Genomic DNA, 20236 nt, shown 5'->3' on the forward strand with positions numbered 1-20236 from the left:
AATTTCTGAGGAAACTACTCTTATTTCATTACTAATTTATGAGCCATCATTACCAACAGTTTTTTTTTTTTTTCATCAGGCTATCCTTGGAGTAATGTTTAGTTAAAGCTCAGCGTGATAACTTGGCACAACAATAGCACCCTTGTTAGATTGTCAGAATTTGCCATTGTAGTTTCATTCCTCTGTTGCACGATTGATGTTAATACACACAAGTGATTTGGAATTTAGTCCTTGCAAATGCTTTAGTAGTGTAAAAACATTTTTTCCATTCTGATTCCATTTCTTGAGCTCTAAAGGCATTTATTATGTCTGATACGTAAAAGCCAGATGCTCCCTGGTGACAAAAAACATACCTTTTTTGGAACTTTTTTTATCTAATCGTGAGGACCAAATAATCATTATGTTCTGCTGCAGGTTCACGAGGAATTCAAGCAGAATGTGGAAAACATCGGCATCGACAACCTCATCCAGAAATTTGCAGAGCTGAAGGGCACAGGCAAAGACAGACCAGGTACAGTCGGCTCACTGGGGTGGATTTTGGCTTGTTTCCAGTAGAAGGGAAATAAAAGCATAAACATACAGCTTACATAACAGTAGAAATGTGAAAAACACCCACACTCAAAACAGTATTGTGGAGGCGAAATAATTCATAGTGACAAGATACAACAGTGAGTTGTAACTTCTACAGAGTGCCTTTATGCATATATTTGTGTTTTCTGAATGTGTTTTATTCTTATGAAGCTACCTATTGTCTTGGCAGCTCTGGTTGGTTTTGATGAGTACATGACAGCTTTCGCACCTGAAGGTGGGAAAAAGAGTCGAGTGAAAACCTTTAGGATCCCCGGCCTGGGCAAGCGGGACAAGGAGCCAGACTCTACGTGAGTATATCTCACACACACACACACACACACACACACACACACACACACACACACACACACACACACACACACACACAAATATGCTGTGCTCTACAAGCCCTGATCATTTGAAACTGAAATTTGATCTTCAGTCTGAGTCAGTACTGAATAATCAAAACACATCTATGTGTTTTTGGTATTTGCAGAGACTCCGCAGTGATGGACGCACTGGTGAGTATCGGATATAATTCACACCCAAACATCGCAGCTCCAAAATCATTGACTCAATTATTGGTTTTGTCTGCAGTTATCCTTGAGTGTTTAGAGCACTTCTGGACTGTGAGAAGAGTGGGGGTTTTTTTTGGAGGGGGGGGGCTTTACGTCAGGCGACGGCGTAGCCTCTGCGTAACCCCTTAGCCTATGCCGTCGATTTCACGCAGAAGTATAAATTGCAATTAAGTGTCTGTGCATGTATAGTAAGAAGGTGAGCTGTGGATCATGTGTGTGATAGGACGTGACTGATGGTGTGGAGTTTCCCAGGTTTATTCTAGTACTTCTGAGAAGAGGTTTCTGAGATACTTTGGCAGCCTGAGGGGTAGTGTGTGACTGCATAAGGTTGTGTATTTGTATATGTATGTGCCTGCCTGTGTGCACATGGTGTGTGTATGTGTTTGTGTGTAAAAGGACTTTAGATGCTGTCAGAAAGCCACCACACAGACTGACGTGGAAGAAGAGGGTGAACAGCAAGTACTGGTAATGTTAGCAGAGGTCACTTTTAAAACATGTTGCATAAGAGCACAGGCACCGATAGTCTATTCACCTTCTAGGTTGAACATTATAATAGTTATTATCTAAACAAAAAAAGAGTGTCTATATGCATTTCTACTGATGCTTGATTTATTTTATTTAAAAAAAAAAAGTTAAACCAGAAAGCAAGCAAGTCTGCTGTCATTAGATTATAATAGTGTTTTCCTCCAAAATATATTTTTGGATGCTGAGAAGCCCTTAAAGAAACATATAACTGAATGAGAGGGTGGATGCAATTTAGATTTTAGTCAAAGTGCAAGTCTCTACTACTTAAAGCTGCGTTTATGGATGTTTTGCTACTAGAGGGTAGAAGAACTCTGACACAAGTTTACCGACAAACATCACTGACATACTAAGGTTGCGTTGGACTTTCATGTTGTCCATTATTTGGACAAGAGCAGGCTGTGTACAGTGAATTTTTATTTTTTTTTTTGCTGAAAACGCCTGCCTGCTGTGGCCAAAAATGGGGTGAGAGTGAATCAAAACAGGATAGTTGCGGGCAATGCAGATAAACAATGAGCTAAAGCTCTGTAAAGCCACGTGGAGCTGCAGATTCAGGTGATAATTCTCTGTAGGTTCATCATTATGAGTGACCCTTTTCACATTTTCTCATTGTTTTCATGCTGTCATTTGAAACGTTATTGTAAAAATATCAAATGTAGTAGCTTTAAATCTATGTGACTGCTGTAGTTACTTCGACTTCTTCAGTCTCAAGACACCATTACGCATTAAAGAACCAGTTCTGAGTATTCCTTAATCACTGTGGTCTGAAAAAACATCAGTGGCTACAGTTACACTTGTCATGTTAACTTGACCTGTTGAGATCTGTTGTGAAATCAGATCTAATCAAATACCATCTCTGTATGCCCACACTCAGTTTAAAAATAACTGCTCCCAGGTTAGTTGGATTGTAAGTCTGGCCTTCCTCATGTCTCTTATTTTGAACATCATATGACTATAACAGCTGACATGTTTCTACACATTCTGGCTTGATGAAATGATTTAAAGCAAACTGAAAGCACACCTGCAGCTTTAGCACACTGCTTTGTTTGAGCTGTTGGCGCTAACATGTTAAATGTTTAACAGTTGTAGCAGTTAGTCACTGACTCACACTTACACTTTTAACTAATTTGTAGGGTCTGTTTATTCTCTCACGCACTCTAATATAAAGCTCACAGTTGTGCGTGCAGGCTGCAGTGCTGAGTAACACAGTATGGTAAAGCACTTCTGTGTGTATCATATGTGACTGAAGTGCCATTTGTCTCAGTGTTGCTGACCCAGCTGGTGTCGGACTCCTTCTCTTTCTCCTGTCTCCGTGTGGGTATGCGTGTGTGTGTGTGTGTGTGTGTGTTCCCATTCATATAGAATTCACCCCTGGATGTAGACGATGAGGGATTTGTCATCCGAGCTGACAGCGCACAGAATGATATCCTTTTTTGGCTCAAAAGTTTAGACAGGATAATTAATACAACAATATCATATTACAACTTTTATCTTTTCATTCTTTAAATAATAACACTCATTTATAGTCATTATTTGTTTTAGGTTAATCAAGTTACTATCAACGGGTGTTTTTCTGCGCCAAATACAATTTACCAAAGGGCTCTTGAACTCTACTGGATAGATGAACATAATTCTTCCAAAAGATTTGGTGTTTTGATGATGGTGATGGAGAGGGCTATCTAACACATTAGTCCAAAATCTACCATAGGTGTTCAGCTGGGTCTTTTTAATAACATTCCTGGTGACCTGTATGGAAGCATGTGTATTCATTATGTTTTTCCACTCACTTACTCATTATGAACCCTGTCAGTGGATCTGCCTCTTATTATTTCCTATTTATTTTCTATTTATTTCCTTTTGTTAAGGAAAACAACTGTACACTTGGTTGTGCCCATACCGGTCAGTTTGCCCACAGTTTGGAGAAGCAGACAAGACTCCAGCAGAGAAGCTAAGCAATGTACTGCTGTTGAAAGGGGGCAAGAGAAAAATGTATTTTAGCCACCTAAAAAAATCAAGTCTACCATGTATTTAGAGCCATTATCTCAGCGAAATCAGCGACTATTGGTTTAAATTTGAATTTAAATAGTCGTCGTAGTCGACAGTCAAAGATATGTTTTTGAATTTTAATATATAAATATCATAGAATTGTGGGGAATTAATTATTTTTTATTCTGGGAGAAGAGTCTTAATTAGACGCCCCACCCCCCAATGTGTATACAATGGTTACCCTTGTATTTTAACATTAATGGGACGTTTTCTCAGTGTGAAAAAAAGCCATATTTAATCCACTTGATTTAATGTTGTAAAAGAGAGTAATAAGCAACTCTTCCCATTGTTAAGTTGTAATAAGTAAATATTTGGTACTTTTACTTATTGATTACAGTGATTTTGATCAATTAAACTGCATCTGGTTCATTTTCTGTTGGCTGACTAATAGATAAACTGAGCATTAACTACATTTGTACTGAGCAAACACAAACTTATGAAACACACCATCTGTTGAATTAAAACAAACCAGAGTTAGAAGCACAACTGTAAATTAACAGTAACTGGAGCCTTTTTCCAATTCATCACATCACTTCAGTTAAATCACCCACATATTTCAGATTCATAAAGATGTCTGAAGGATTTCACAAACTTGACTCCCTCACATGACACAATTTGCACCAAATTAAACCTCATGAGACTGTTAAATAGACTCTAAAAAAACACTAACTGAGATGGAGGCATTTTAAATAAAGCGTAATCAGAAGGTTGGAGGTAAGAGGGTGGTTTTAATTTGTTCACACAAACGGCTACTTTCATGGCCTCATTAACTGTAGAGCCAGACCACTATAAAGATCTTTATCCTATTTGTTAGCGCAAATAACTGAATGCCTCCCCTTTGTTAAATACAGACGAGCAAAAGCCTGCCATGCACCACAATGGGATATGAATAAATTGTCCTCCTAACCTAACACTCCATGTCCTGGCTCTTCATCCCTGATCCATTTATCAGTGGTAGCCCTCAGTCCTGACAGCTCTGAGATAACAACTCTTCCTGACTTTGTCATCCTACCAGTCGAGGTCCCCTGCCTGCTCAGAATAGATGGTTCACGTTCTTTAAAGGCCTTCAGGCAGCATATGTCCTGCAGTTTGTCTGAATCTTATAAACACATGACCCAAAAACACCTCACATGAAATGACATGACACTTCCACGTGCAGGAGAGGCAAAAGAAAGCGGACGAGAAGGCGACTTCCGTTAGAGGTGATGGTGTGGCAGGAAGTGGCAGTTTGGCTGCTCTGCACTCCTCACCTCCAGCACGCTCTGTGGTGCTTCTTCCTCCATTTTTGTTTCGCAAATGTGTCTGTGTTGCACTGTACGTTGCTTCACATCCCTTGTCTGATTTCCTGATTTGTTCAGTCTTACAATGGATAAAAATTGCTCTCTTTGCTCTTCAAGGAAAACAAAATCCCAGCATGTGTCCAAATAGTAATTTTCACAGAGAGCAGAGGTAATAAAACTCACACCTGCTGGTTTATAATGCATTTTTTGGTCTCAATTTAGTTTTATTTCACAGTTGCTTTGGCTCCATTTTTCAGTGTTCAGTTTTCTTTGCTCTTATTATTGTCCTCAAAATTTCACACAGCACCACATCTGTATCAAGTAATACAAATACAGTTTATCAGAGCATTAAAACATCGTCATAAAAACAGGATATGCAGTGGTTATTCTTCAAGATTATACAAACGGCAACACGAAAAACAAATGTAATTTATGCAGAAGTAAGTATTTGAATTTTTTTAATTTTAATTTTATTTTAACTTTATTGCAACAAGAAAACAGACTGAGACCTGGATCTCTTTTTAGCCTGTGCCCTGTGTAAACATGTACAGTAGACAAACAAGCAAATATTTAAAAATTTATTAAAACAAACAAAACAAAGTGTTTAACTTAAAAGGTAAAGGTACTTTATTGTCACATACATATACACGTAGCGAAATCTATTCTTTGCATTTAACCCAAAGGAAGCAGTGGGCAGCCACTTTGCAGCGCCTGGGGACCAACGCAATGGAGAACATTTTTCGTTTACACTTATCTAAAATACATTAGGCTTTCAGCAATACAACAGTATTCAACAGTATATAGTCCTGGAAACCATATAACAGTACAGCAAACCACCATTTACACTTACAACATACACCAGACAGACACGCATTGCAGCATATTTACAGTAATCAAAAGCAGACATTTTATTTCTTTAACCTTTCTACTAATGCCTTACTTTTGGAAAATATGACTTGTCGTGCTCAGGCAGTTATGTTGCAATGCTGTTCATTTTTTTAATGTTAAGATTCAGTGAAGAATTTATTGTCATTCTCTCCACATACTCCCAAAATTGCATTCCTTCAGTGCTTCAGTGTACACAATAAGAACAGATACAATAAAAAAAGACAAGACTGAATTGCAAATAGTATTAAGTTAAGTGCAATGAATGAAAAGTTCCGTTACACATGTAAAGATATGCCTTTAATTAAAAACAGTGAAAGGTTCAAATGGATAAAACGGTTAAATAAATAAAAAATTATAAAAAAATAAAACAAGGAAAAATCCTTGCAAACACATGTTGCATTGATTTGTGCTAAATGCGTGGGACTAATATTAGGTGGCTGTATTTGGAGGAATGAGCTGATTTAGTGTTTTGCACTAAAGAATAGAAGAATGTAAGAATTCAAATCTGATCGACTCTCTGCGTTACAAGTTTTTCACATTAAAACTAAAAATGAATCCAAAACGGTGGTAAAAGCCAATGTAAGCCAAAAAGGGCTCTCTTTGTCTCTTTCAAAGGGCCTGTAACACTTTCTTTTCTTGACGCGCACTCGCCATCACTATAACACCATCACTTTTCATTCCCTGTTTATAGTAGGAGCTTGTTCTCCTTGACCATCCTCTCTCTCTGTACGCTGCTCTGAGGAGAAGGAGAACAACTTTTACTCCAGTGACTCAGACTTCGACGACGAGGAGCCCAAAAAGTTCCACATCCAGATCAGACCGGTCGCCAGCAGCAATCGCAGTAACTCTGCTGCCACAGAGAAAGAGCTGAAAGCCACCGTGGGGGCGCTCACTCTGCCGCCTAACAGAGGGGAAAGGCAAAAGGTTGTTGTCATTTTCTGTATGTTTGTCAGGATTCTTCTTAAGACATGAGCATTTTTCCCCAAGAAGATAAAGACTTTTTCTAAACGCAGATTCCCTGAGCTAGTTCCATTCCCTGAAGAAGGCTGAGAATGAGTCTCCACTCTCAAATGTAAACCTTATGATTACATATTAGCATGTTGTACGTGTTTAAGGACAATCCTGCCAATATTAGCTTATGTTTTGCCTTATTGTCAACAATTCCCATAAAAAAAACTAAATCAACAAAGAATTCATCCAACTATTTCAGCTGTGTAGCCACAGCCTGATAGATTTTATTCATCTTCTCGTTATCCAAAAAATGTTAATATTAGTATTAATGTATTATTATCACTGTTCCACTGGGTAATATGTTGATTCATTACAATGAACATGAGTCCTGCTGCTGTAAATAATCACTACAGCCCCAAATGCATGCTAATTTGCAGCTGAAAATAGTCCCAAAGAAGCACAATTACTTCTTTGTCTTCAGGGTTTTGGTTCATTTCCTTTACATGAGTCATGTGTATTGACCAGATCTATTCCCCTCTCCTGACTTTCAGGTGTCTGTCAAGCGCCATCTCTCCAGTAAGTTCATTCAAATGTTTCTCTTTCCTGTACCATAAAGCAACGGGGAATATATAGTATGTTGAAGTCTGTGTACTGCATCTTATAGTACAGACTTCTGAAAGCTGTTGTCTCTTTAGGAAACTCAAGTACTGCAGGAGGTCGCTCAGAAGAGGGCGAGAGTTTCTCCACCAGGGGTGAGTCTGATTTTAATCTCTCTATATCTTTGTCTGTCTGTCAAGTTATGCTTTTTTGAAACATCTTTATTTTTGTGTTGAGCTGAAATTATTAGTTGCTTAACAAATTAATCAATCAACAGAAAATGACTGTTGCAATTATTTTGATTCATAATTTTTAGAGGAAAAATGCAATCAATTTGTACACACCACTTTGGGCTCAGTGAAATTGTAATGGGATTTTTAAATATATTTTATGAATTGATTATTGAGAAACACATCAATCGTTGATGAAAATAATTCTTAGTTGGAGCCTTCATTTTGTACAAATCTGTACAGCTGTGACGAAAGATTAAGATCAATCATTGAGCGGTGAAGCCTGTCATGTTGTGCATTTATACCTGTAATGAGGGTTTTAAGTTACAATCATTTCATTGTAATTTGAAAAGGATAAAAACCATTTCCCTCACACAATGTGTAATTATTCCTTCGTGCAGCATCGGTCTACCTCCAGCCTGTTTTGCCCATGTTTTCCTCTAGAGAGCAAATCTCTTTATTGGCTGACCTTGCATGAACAGCCACCCTTCATTAGTCAACCTGGCCCTCTGCTCGTGCTCCAAAGCATGTTTTATCACTGACACATTCGTTAGCTGCCAGAAGGTTAGACTGGAGCGGGAGGCTACAACCTGCTGCTTCACAGCAGCGAGGAGTCTCTCTCTCTTAAATCCAGAGGTGGCAAGATTAACGATGAGCATTTGATTAAAGCGGTTGCCCTGCAGGGACAGCTGAGGTGGCTGGAGCAGAGTGAGACCAGGCTAATTGCTGGAGTTTATCACAGAGAAGGTAGTGGCTGATGAGTTTTACCTCATGTCGTCCTATCTTACTTGATCTCAGCCGTCCCTCAGCGCTCTGAGGAAGAACACCATGCTGCTGATTAGTCCTGATTAGGGAACGTGCTCTGCAGTGAGTCAGTGTGTGTGTGTGTGTGTGTGTGTTGTCTCTTTACAGATGGAGAGCAGGAGGGCCTACGCAGGTCCACCTCCAGTCCTGATCATAGCAGGTAAGATGGCTCTGCCCTTTATATCTGTCTCTGAGCAGTGCAGAGAGAGATGTATTTGGAGGTTAAATTGCATCATTAGTGGCCTTTTCAAGTTCAGGTTTCTTTCCACTTTCACCATCCTTGTTTTATTTATGTCCATCTGCTAGTCTTACCTTCGTCATCTCATATCTTTTACAGTTTTCCTCTTTCTGCAGTGCCTCTGTAGCTGAGACAGAACACCGGCATTTGTCTTTTAATTGATTGTAGTTGTTTTTAAAGTGAAACAAAACAATAAAACAGACCAGAGCACCCTTGCAATAGATACAGTACATGGTCCAAAGTATGTAGACACCTGAACATTACACCCATATGAGATTTTATTCCAAAACTATAGACATTCATCTGCTGCAATAACAGCCTCCGCTCTACTGGTTTCAGGGTTTCCACAACATTATGGAACCTGACTGTATGAAGTGGTTGGGGCTATAATTGTTAAAATATAGGGATAATGGAGTACAGTCTCTCCTGGAAGACATTCATAATGTCACATGAAAAGTGACTAGAAATAGTTGTCTTTCTTACCTCTACATAACTGGCCAATGAATGGCGTGAGTGAGTGGGTCTGACTCACAGAAAAGGTCGGCCTAAGCTATTTTGGTTTGTTTACATTTCTGCAATTCTTCCTGCCAAGTGGGAGGTATCGTAGCTGTCAAATTCCTCAGATCCCTGACTTTGAATTACAACTCTGGAGTTTGGCGTGAAAAGTCTCATAAAGCAAAAACAGTGGGTGGAGAATTAAGGCCACTCCACCCCATGTTCATTTCAGCCTCAATTTGAATACAGTGCCAAGAGTGGGAACTGATGCTGGAACGTTCGCTCTTACATTTACAGAGTTAAAAATAGGGGGATAATCACTACCTACACATAAAGTTGTATCTTTTCATAATGGTAAAAACTCAGGATTCAGGATTTGATTACTGTTCTGTCCCCATTCTGCTCAGTTGATTATTTTTCTACCTACATCCTTTACAATCCCCAAATTTCCTCTTCTCTCATTTACACCACTTCTGTTCTCATTCTTCCTCATTCTTTATAAGGTTGAGTTCAACAGCGTCAGGCTCAGACAGTCTCTTTGGACCACCGCTGGAATCTGCCTTCAAGTCCAAAAGCTTTGATAGTCGGGAACAGCTTGTAGAGCACAGCGCTTTTGGTGCCTCTGAATGTAAGAGTTGTCATCTTTGTTTGTATTAATACTGTGTTGTCCCAAATACAGACGCCCCTCATTTCCAATGCCTGTTTTTGTGTCAATCCTTATAGCATTATATCTTATGAAATACTTAAATTAAAGAAAAACATTAATCGCGCTTTTCTGTAGCTTGTCCAAGTGTGTTGTCAGTGCAGCTGATTCACTCTGCTGTGGATGATTATGATTTTGATGCTTGATATTCGCTGGCAGTAAAAAAAAAAAAAATTAAACAAGAGGCAACGATGCAAATGGCCCGCACCCCGATACATCCACCGACATACGATATTAACAAAACAAAAAGAAGAACGTTAAGAATTCCAGACTTCATTCTGTCCCACTGACAGGCCTATGCCCTTGCTTGTGCATGACATATGAAGCAACTTACAAAATGGCAAAGTCAGCTTTAGTGTCAATTTCTCCACATGTACTAGACATACAGAGGAATCGAAATGGCGTTCCACACTAACCAACCCACAGTGAAATAAAATAAATAAATTGCACAAACAACAAATGACTAAATTAAGAACAAAAACGTACTTAAAACCAAACAGCAAAGAGAAACTTTCTGTATTGATAAAAAAATAGTGCAACATTGCTATATACAAAAACAGCAGCAAACCTAGGTTTGGTAGTGAGGTAAACACATTTGGTATTTGGTGCAAAATGTAAGATACCCGATGATATAATGGTGCAGAAAGAGGTCAGAGGGGAGGGGGTGGATGAGAGGGGAGAGAATTCAGCTTCCTTTGGTGTATAAAACTGTTCACGAGTCTGGTGAAATGAGCGTGGAGGCTCCAATATCTTCTCCCAGAGGGTAGGAGGCTGAAAAAACTGTGCTGGCTGTTGTCGCCAACAATCATGGTTGCTTTGCAGGTGAGGCAGATGTTGTACATGTCCTGCAGGGAGGGGAGTGAGGCACCAATGATCCTTTCAGCTGTGTTCACTATGTGCTGCAGTGATTTCCTGTTGTAGTCAGTGCAGCTACACTGCCCCACACACTGATGCAACTGGTTAAGATTCTCTCAATGGGCCTCAGTAGAATGTGCACATGATGGGTGGGTGGACACTCTCTCGTTTGAGTTTGCGGAGGAAGTAGAGGCGCTGCTGGGACTTCTTTAACAGTGACATGGTGGTGGGGGGGATTTGATGTATGAAATGACTAGCCGTTCAAAGCACTTCATGATGATGGGGGTCAATGCCATGGGGCGACAGTCGTTAGAGCAGGATGGAGTGGGTTTCTTTGGCACAGGTATGATGGTGGTGGCCTTGAAGCATGATGGGACAACAGACAGTGAAAGGTGACAGGCACAGAGCCTGGTTGTCAGGAGTTGGGCTCTTCTGTGGCTGTGTGTTGTTTTGTGCTTCAAACCGTGCAAAGAACCTGTTGAGGTTATTGAGCAGAGAGATGTTGTTATCGCAGATCTGTGGCGCGGGTTTGTAGTTTGTGATGGTCTGAGGCTCTGTGTGTCTGCTGTCTTTAAAATGATGGGTTATCTTGTTTGTGTATTTCTGTTCTGCTTTCCTGATGCCACGAGACAGGTTAGCTCTTGCTGTTCTCAGGCCAGTTTCATCTCCAGCTCTGAAGGCTTTCTTTCTGGCCCTTTGCAGCCGATGGATATCCCCTGTCAGCCACGGCTTCTTGTTAGCCCGAGTGATGGTTTTTGTGTGAGTCACATCATCAATGCACTTACTGATGTAAGAAGTGACAGTGTCTGCCAAAAGGTTTGCCAAAGTAGCATGCCCAGATGTGCTGCATCTCCAGTGTCAACAGCTGCTGTGATGGAAATGCCCACACACGCTGAAACTGTCTGTATATTGTCTCAGCTCGGGGATTTACAATGCGTATGATTTTAAAAGGTAGTTAAAATAAACTGTACATTAAGCGTCATAAATACACATACGCTACTTAGTGGCAGCTGAGTCAGTTTGCTGTCTGATTGAATCAATAAACCACAAAAACAAATTTTCAGTTTGAGTTTGAAGAGGAGTACTTCATCGCTTCCAAATTAAGACAGGAAAACATATGGTTGAGCTACTTCTTAAAACAAGGGGGAGGTTAGATTTACATTCTCTCAAAAATAACTGTGGTTTTAACTGTACTAGCTGAAGCATTAATAGAACTTTTAATCCTTTGTCCCCTCATCCCAAAGCTCATCAGATAACTTAATTTCCTTCCTCCAAGCCTCCCTGAGATGATTAGAGGAGGTAGGAGATATCAGATTTTATCAGAGATATCGATCTATATCAATATATATATCCTTTAGACTGGTTAAGCTATTTGGTGCTCGCTCCATTGAAAGAAGCTTTTATGAATATGGAAAACGTCTCAACCTAAGATATAACCCGACCCCCACTGTTTCAGATATAATATCAAGAAAGAAATACTGTTATATTTGGGCCAATATGGTAAATTGAGGTTGATACTGTGTTTGATTTACTTTCCTTTTCTTTACTGCAGTTCTTTGTTTCCTACTGGTATTGATAACCTCTGATTTCCTGCCCTGTATTGAAATCCTGTAATGGGCTTAATATTTGTGTCAGATGCTGCCTTCTCGTCCGACTCCTCCTCTCCGGAGAACGTCGAAGACTCTGGCCTGGACTCGCCTTCCCATCAGACCCTTGGGCCCTCCCCAGAGCCGGTGGGTTGGGCAGCTTGGCCTCCTGTGTCACAGAGTAAAGAACAGACACAAACACTGGGGCGACCTGCAGACCCTTTCCTCACTGCTTTCCGTGACCCCTCCCCTGGTCGGAGTCCTCAGCCACAGGACGACCCCGCCAGTATATGGTCCGTCGCCCCGTCACGTTCCTCTCGTGTCCCCCAAGATATGGACCCCACATCCATGCGGTTCCCTGCTTTCTCCCAATCCCTCCCCCCACCTGAGATGGAGTCATCTGTGTGGAACTGCAAACACATCCCCCCAGAGGACCCCTTCCTCGCTGCGTTTGAGAGGACTGTCACCCAGGACAATTTAAATCTGTCTGACGCCTGGGCGCGCCCACCGCCTCGCCCGACCCAGGAGGTCAGGGGAATGGAGGTGCGTGGAGACCCATTCTCCATGACCCTCGCTGACACTAAGACACTTCCAACCTCATCCTCCTCCTCCTCTTCATCCTGCTCTAATCGTAAAGACAGAGACAGGAAACGAGATAGGAGCCTTCCGCCTCCTGTTTCTTCTGATGACCCGTTTGCGATCACGATGATTGGCAGCCCAACGCACCAGTCGTCACTGGCTGCAGCAGCTGGGTTAATCCCTCCACAAAGTGGCAGCGGCGGTGGTGTCTCTACCATTAGCAATAGACTGGGACTCGATGCTAATTCAAGCTCTTTGCCCACCGCCCAGCCCAAGAAGGAGCTGATGCACTGGAACTCTGTCCACAACCCGTTTAGTGACAGTGCCTCTGGAACGCTGGGTAGATCCAAAACACAGGAAGGAGGAGGAAAAGGAGATGGAGCAGGAGAGAGGAGAAAACATCGATCATCAGAAAGTGAGCCACGCAGGAACGCCCCTCCACTCACGAGGCATTCAGGACCACAGGAGGATCTGTGTTTTTCCACAGACAAAGATCAAGACTGCCTGGATCTGAACACTCAGATAACATGCGGCTCTCACAAGGGTACTGATGATTATTATTATTATTATTATTATTATTATTTTTTTACATCGAGGTTGATACATGGCAACAAGTTGATCTTAACAAAAACAATAAACAAATAAGGTTATAGTGAGATACCCATTCACACGATTGAAATCTAAAAAGTCAGTTTACTGATTTCCTGAAGTCCAAAACAGAAACAGAAGAAGCTGCAACTCTCAATAGAGGGTCCAAGGGACACAAGTACACATAGATGCAAAGTTAATGACATTTTTTTTGAAAAGGAAGAAGAGAAAGGGAAAGAGATAGAAAGAGCATATTAGGCAAGTAAAAAGTGGCAGATCTTCAAGTGATTCTGGAAGACAGTGAGGGATTGTGCTGACTGATTTAAGTTCAGTAAGGCCACGCAGAAGAAGAGTTTGCTGCTGCATTTTAGACCATTTGCAGATGTTTGACTGTCTGTGCTGGCAGCCCTGTCATAACGTAGTCGAGGCGCAAGAGATGACCAGAGTAAAAAGTAGAGCGGCATACTGAGTCAGAAAATACATGATCTTTCCCATTATTTATATTGGCTGTAATCATGCAAACCACAATGAAAATGCACAGTATAATATATTTGCTATTTAAGATCTACGCCCTTAATAAACATAAATCAGGAGTCAAAGGTATTGCTGAACCAAACCATCCACCCAGGACTTTCAGAACATTGGCCCAGAACAGTTAATTGGGACACATCTTAATATACAATGCAGGAAAGTAGGGCTGCAATTAACAGTTGTTTTCATTGTAGATTATTATCTTGATTAATCAGATAGTTGTTTGTTCTAGAAAATGTCAGTGTTTCCCAGAGCCCAAGATGACGTCCTCAAATGTCAAAAGGAATTCAGTTTACTGTTATAGAGGAGTAAAGAAAAGAGAAAATATTCACATTTAAACCTGTGACAGGCAACGCTGAAGAAACTAGCAAGAGACAGACAGAAAAAATCCCACCCCCTCCCTTTAGGCCCCTCTCCAAAGCCACTCCACCAAAACACTTTTGTACAGTGAGTGCACAGCTAGGTAGGCAGGCCGGGCAATCATTTCATTCAGACCAAATGAAATGCTTATTACAGTCCTTCGACAGCCACAGAAATAGGATTTTTTTCGTTTTTGTGTCAGAGCATTTCATTTATTGATCAAACCGATTAATCGATTAGCAAAATACTTGCTAATCAATAATTGACAACTAAGTGGTTAATCGTTGCAGCTCCAAGGGAAAGTTCCCATGTCTATTCTGCACTTCAACAGTTAAATTATGTGAAGCAGTACACCTCTGCGCTGAGACAGCCTTTTTAATTAGTCAACATGAAACCTAATCTTTCCTTCGGGGATCTGCCTGAACAGTCGTTCATTAAGGGCTTATTCAGCTAAACCTTTTTTTAGTTGATAAATTAGCTGCAGTTATTTTCTTAGGTGGAATTATGCATATTATCTGAATGATGATAGAAGATTTAAGATGGATATTTGTCAAATCAGGATCTATTTAATCATGTGCTGTCAGGAGTGAGGATGATGTACTGATTTTAGAGCTGAAATGATTAGGTGATTAATTAAATCAAATCAATCGATAGAAAATTAATCTTCAACTATTTTGATGAGTGATTAATCATTTTGAGTCAGTTATTAAGCAGAAATGCCAAACATTATGTGATTATGCCTTTTAAAATATGAGGCTTCTATTTAGTAATAGCCAGCTAAATATCTTTGTGTTTTGGACTGCTGCTCGAAGAACTCACCTTGGGCTTTAGGAAATTGTCATTGTGAAAAAAATGTTCCCAGTATTTTCTGACATTTAAAAATACGATTAGTCGATCAAATAATATTGGCAGATTAATCAAAAATGAAAATAATTAGTTCTAACTGATTTTGTTAGAATAGAATCCTATTAAAGTATTTTCATCATAGTTGTTTACATCTTCAAAATATACCTTTTTCAGTTCATTTTTATGTCTTTCAGAAGAGACACAACAATTACTTTAAAGTTCTTACACACCACAAAGTCTCATTTACTGGTGCATCGGTTTAAAAACTCTGACTGTAAAGGAAAAAAGAAATCCCACACACACTGTCGGCCTTTGTACTCACTTTATTAACAACCTTCATCAGGTAAAATTTACATCATCAGAAATTCATACAAATGAACAAAACGCCACACTTAAAATAAGTACATGTGATGCAGGATTTTTTTATCCTTTCTCACTAAAGAGGGAAATCTCATATAATATTCAGATGCTAAATCTCTCAATTAAACCAAAACAAATATAATGTTTTTAGGTTTTGTGCCAGCTGAACAAAATGCGCCGCGCATCTCTTCTGGCTGGTTTTCGAGGATGGACTGAAAGATCAGCTTTCAGTCACTTTGTGTGTCTGTGTCTTTGTAAGGTTCCAAGCCTAACTTCAGACAGGACACAACTGAAGCAGTTGCAGCTGCTCCTCCGAGAGCAGCCCGGGCCAAGAGGACTTCAGGCCGACTCAGCGGCTGTGAGAGGGTGAGTATCAGTCATGAGTTAACAGCTCAGTTTTATGGTTATAACTTTATTTGACTTAACTACTCTAAAATTAGAGTAGCCTCAATACTCTGTTTTATTATTTAGATATTAAGGGCATCATAATTGGAGAAATAACTGTCAGTGACAGATATCAGTGTAACCTACTCTGATATAATAGTGTCTTTTAATAGTGTAAATATGACCTGTTGATAGTTCTAAAGTTTTTATATTGTATAACCAAACTAATGTAAACTGTATGAATGATAATTATTACTTAATGTAAATGTTTGACAATGTAGGGGCATAATCTTTATGAAAAATAGTGCCAGTATTGATCCAGCTTTGTCCCTGTGTGTTTCAGTCCCGGTCTCTGTGCTCCTCCCCACTGCCAGAGCCCAGTCCCTCCCTCACCTCCTCCTCCTCCTCCAGCCCCAGTGAGTGGGGGCCTCAGGTCAGAGAGAACGACTGGGGGGGTCAGAACCGAGCACCGAGTCCTGCCAGGGTAGGACAAGCTTCACCGTTGCCCTACCAGGACCACCAACAAAGGCCTTGTAAGCCTCAGCACATAAATAAAGTTACATGATTGATGTTTGAAAGTAGTGGCATAATTTCTGTTGAAGTGGGCATGTGCCAGCAAGATAGCGTAGAGACAGATGTACTGAAAGGAATCATTTGAGTGTTTGGGAAATTCGCAGAGAGTTAGATGAAAAGTTGATACCTCTGTCATGTCTGTACACTAAATATGAACTTCATTTTTGTACATTGGTACAAAAACCAAAGTGCTTACAGCCAAGAAATAGTCCCGCAAATAACTCCCTGGAAAACTGCTGGAAAATGTTTAATTTTTACTATTTGGTTTTTGTACGAATTAAACAAACATGATGTAATGTGTTAATTAATGAGCTTTAAATGCGCTGTAGGCAGATTTTGTTATGTTCAGACAGTGTCAAATTAGCTGTTGTCTAACTGCTGTTTATGCTAAGCTAACCAGCTGCTGGCAGTAGCTTTATATTTACTGTACAGACACGACAGTGGTATCAATCAATCAAGTTCTCAGCGAGAAAGCGAATTAGCGTATTTCCCAAAATGTTGAACTATTCCTTTAAACATGACTTCCATTTGTTTTCCACAGTGCACCTGTCGCGAGGTCCCAGTCCCATTTCCCTCAGCACACAGGAGGCCTGGCCGGTGGCCGCAGCCATAACAGAATATATAAATGCCTATTTCAAAGGTGGACAGCACAACCGGTCAGCATAATGCTACTTTCTCAAAAAAATCACAGAAAACAAATCTCTGCTCTTAAAGGGGAACTCAGATTTTACACATCAAAGTCTGTTTACAGGTATTGGGGAGTAATGTTATTTTTACATGTATGTGTGTGGGGAAAAAAAGTTGTAAAACACCTTTTGTGTCTCCAGAGGGAGCTGCTTGAAGCCAACAGAATACTATAAAAACCAGTACATTAAGATGTCTTCAAGCAATATACTAATAGTGCAATGCTAAATAGGTGGAGTACTCTGTTAAAGGCATTCTGTAGTGATTTAGGATTGCTCTTCCATAAATCTGAGAGGCTTGTGGAAAGCAGGCGGAAGAAAATGAAAAAATCAAAGCAGCAAAGACCGAGATATCCTGACTTTATTTCCAAAATGCAATTGATTGCAACTCTTATTAGACCCACCCGACTGGTAAACGGCCATATCTTTTGAACTCCATGCTACCCATTTCTCTGTTAACCCCTGTCTGAACCCCAGTTTGAGTCTTCAGCTGAGCAGCACTCCTCTTGTTGTTAATATGTAAAATGTGGTGGAGTTCTCCTTCAATGACATCTAAAATGTTTATTTGTTGGATGCTTGTTAACAAAATCACAGAGTTAACTGGATTAAATTTAACTCTATTTGTGTGTTTTTTATTTGCCCCAGCTGCCTGGTGAAGATCACGGGCGACCTGACAATGTCCTTCCCTGCGGGCATCACCCGGATTTTCACAGCCAACCCCAACTTACCTGTGCTCAGCTTTAGACTTGTCAACATCTCAAGGATTGATCACTTCCTGCCAAATCAAAAGCTGCTCTACAGGTCAGCTCTGTCCTCTGCATTTTGAATCACAGCTGTGTTTTTCATTGTATACAATGATTTCCCAAACCTGCCCCATGTGCCTCTACAGTGATCCCTCTCAGAGTGATCCAGACACCAGAGACTTTTGGTTCAACATGCAGGCACTGCAGCTCTACCTGCAGAGAGAAGCTGAACTAAACCCTCAGGCCTCGTACTACAACGTTGGCCTTCTCAAGTATCAGGTTAGGATTTCAAATGTATCTTCTACTTATGTGGTCGATTTAAAGACTTTGTTTTTCTGACATCCTAATCAGTCCCACAGTTTATTTCAGGCATCTTGGATAGTGTTAATTTAAAACTTCTTTCAATATTCAGTACTGATGCTTTATTTTACAGGATGAGAATGTCCTAATGATTTACAGGAAGTTTACTGAAAAGAAAATCTCAATTTAAGACCAAGTAAATCTTGTTCGCTATTAGTGAACTATCATTGGAAACATTGTTCTTTTTTCTTGTAGGCGATTTTCACATTTCTGCATGTTCTGGAGGAATCTCTGTGTTACCCTATAAATAAGTGTTTTAACTGAACACTGTCTCCATTTTCCCTATAACTGGTACCAAGTATTATTTGTCTAGAAAACTTTTTTCAGGAAATTATTCAGAAATTAGGGACCCATAAAAAAAAAACAAACATATTTTGTAAAACCCAATCATTAATTTGACTTAAATCAGTTTTATATGACCGTAACATTACACCAAACCTGCTCTGGGAACTTTTTTCTTAGTCTTAAATTCATTTAAACTTATAGTCTACTTTGTTTCCTCAGGTGTCGTCTCAGGACCCTGGTCGGGCTCCCCTCCTGCTGTCTGCAGAGTGTCAGCGTAGCGGCACAGTGACCCGGGTGTCCCTGGATTACCACTGTTGCCCCGCCACCGCGCCCTCTACCCAGCTCACCGCTGTCCAGGTGCTGCTGCCGTTAGACCACACTGCCACAGACCTGCAGTGCCAACCACCCGCCTCCTGGTGAGCAGTGATGATGGAAGGACAGATAGTTTCTGTTGACTTGTAACAGTCACATGTAACCTGTGAAACGTCATAATATATCAGCAGATGCACTGTTAATGACATGCTGGGAAGAATAGAGGGTAGAACTAATGACCAAAATACAACACAAGATGCAGGTCAGACCTCACTGACTGCTTATTTGCCTAAGTAATATATAGAAATGTACTTCCTAAAATCATCTTAAAGAGGGGTTTTAACAGTTAACATTATGGTACATGTGGTGAGAAATGAGTCGTATCCTCCCTCATTTTATCTACTTGTTATGAAGGCCACAAACTAAACCACACAGGTCTTATCACAGTGGTATGTATTTTAACAGTATACAATTTAAGGCTGTGGCTTATGATTATTTTCATTATTGATTCATTTGAGGATTTTCTTAATTAATTGCTTGTTCTATAAAATGTCCAAGAGCCAAAGGAGACATATTCAGATGTCTGGGTTTTGGACAGTTGGTCAGACAAAACAAATGATATTCAGTTTACAATCACAGAAGAGTAAAAATGTTCACAGTTGGAACCAGAAGCAAATGTGGAACCATTCTAACTTTGATATTGTTGCTTAAAATTTTAATTGTTACCAAAATTGTTGCATATTCATTTTCTGTTAATCATTAAATTGATCAGTCGACAAATTGTTTCACCTCCAGCGTACTTTGAAAGAATCCAATCAAATTAAAATAACTAGTGCTGAAGTATTTAATAAATTTCTTGTTTCTTGTTGCTTGATAAATGAAGTGAATGACTAAGACTAGGGGTCTATAGTCATGGAAGTGACTTTGAACTAAATGATGACATTTGTTCACGATAACAACACTAACATGGTTAAAAAATATAATGTTCACTATTTAAGTTTAGTGTGTTAGCATGCTAACATTGAATAATTAGCACCAAACACAAGCAACAGCTAAGGCTGATGGGAATGTTGTTAGTTTAGTAGGTATTTGGTCATAAACCAAAGTACTGAACAAATTAACTAAAGAAGTTGCTACAGGAAAGGTTAGAGGCTCAATAACGTGATTACAATTCGTCCTGAGCAGCACATGAATGTTTGTGCCAAATTTCACGGCAATCCATCCAATAGTTGTCAAATTATTTCACTCAAAAACATAAATATGAACGGTGGCGCTAGAGGAACCGTCAG

General features: G+C 40.0%; 1 protein-coding gene across 4 annotated transcripts in view; it reads left to right on the forward strand.

Annotated features, from left to right (window-relative positions):
- Positions 1-20236, forward strand: part of fcho1 (FCH and mu domain containing endocytic adaptor 1) — a 60659-nt gene that overhangs the window by 35891 nt on the left and 4532 nt on the right. For 3 of the 4 annotated variants that reach the window (XM_046050618.1, XM_046050620.1, XM_046050619.1), the window contains exons 9-25: positions 415-511; positions 761-878; positions 1067-1091; positions 1545-1613; positions 3033-3093; positions 6615-6808; positions 7387-7411; positions 7531-7587; positions 8575-8626; positions 9703-9827; positions 12393-13466; positions 15867-15973; positions 16335-16524; positions 17106-17220; positions 17893-18048; positions 18137-18269; positions 18855-19051. In XM_046050618.1, the coding sequence (XP_045906574.1) occupies positions 415-511; positions 761-878; positions 1067-1091; positions 1545-1613; positions 3033-3093; positions 6615-6808; positions 7387-7411; positions 7531-7587; positions 8575-8626; positions 9703-9827; positions 12393-13466; positions 15867-15973; positions 16335-16524; positions 17106-17220; positions 17893-18048; positions 18137-18269; positions 18855-19051 (2795 nt within the window). The remainder of the gene's footprint in view (positions 1-414; positions 512-760; positions 879-1066; positions 1092-1544; positions 1614-3032; positions 3094-6614; positions 6809-7386; positions 7412-7530; positions 7588-8574; positions 8627-9702; positions 9828-12392; positions 13467-15866; positions 15974-16334; positions 16525-17105; positions 17221-17892; positions 18049-18136; positions 18270-18854; positions 19052-20236) is intronic. The other variant, XM_046050621.1, reaches the window with a different exon arrangement.

Source organism: Micropterus dolomieu, linkage group LG05, assembly GCF_021292245.1.
Source record: "Micropterus dolomieu isolate WLL.071019.BEF.003 ecotype Adirondacks linkage group LG05, ASM2129224v1, whole genome shotgun sequence".
Classification (NCBI taxonomy): Eukaryota; Metazoa; Chordata; class Actinopteri; order Centrarchiformes; family Centrarchidae; genus Micropterus; species Micropterus dolomieu.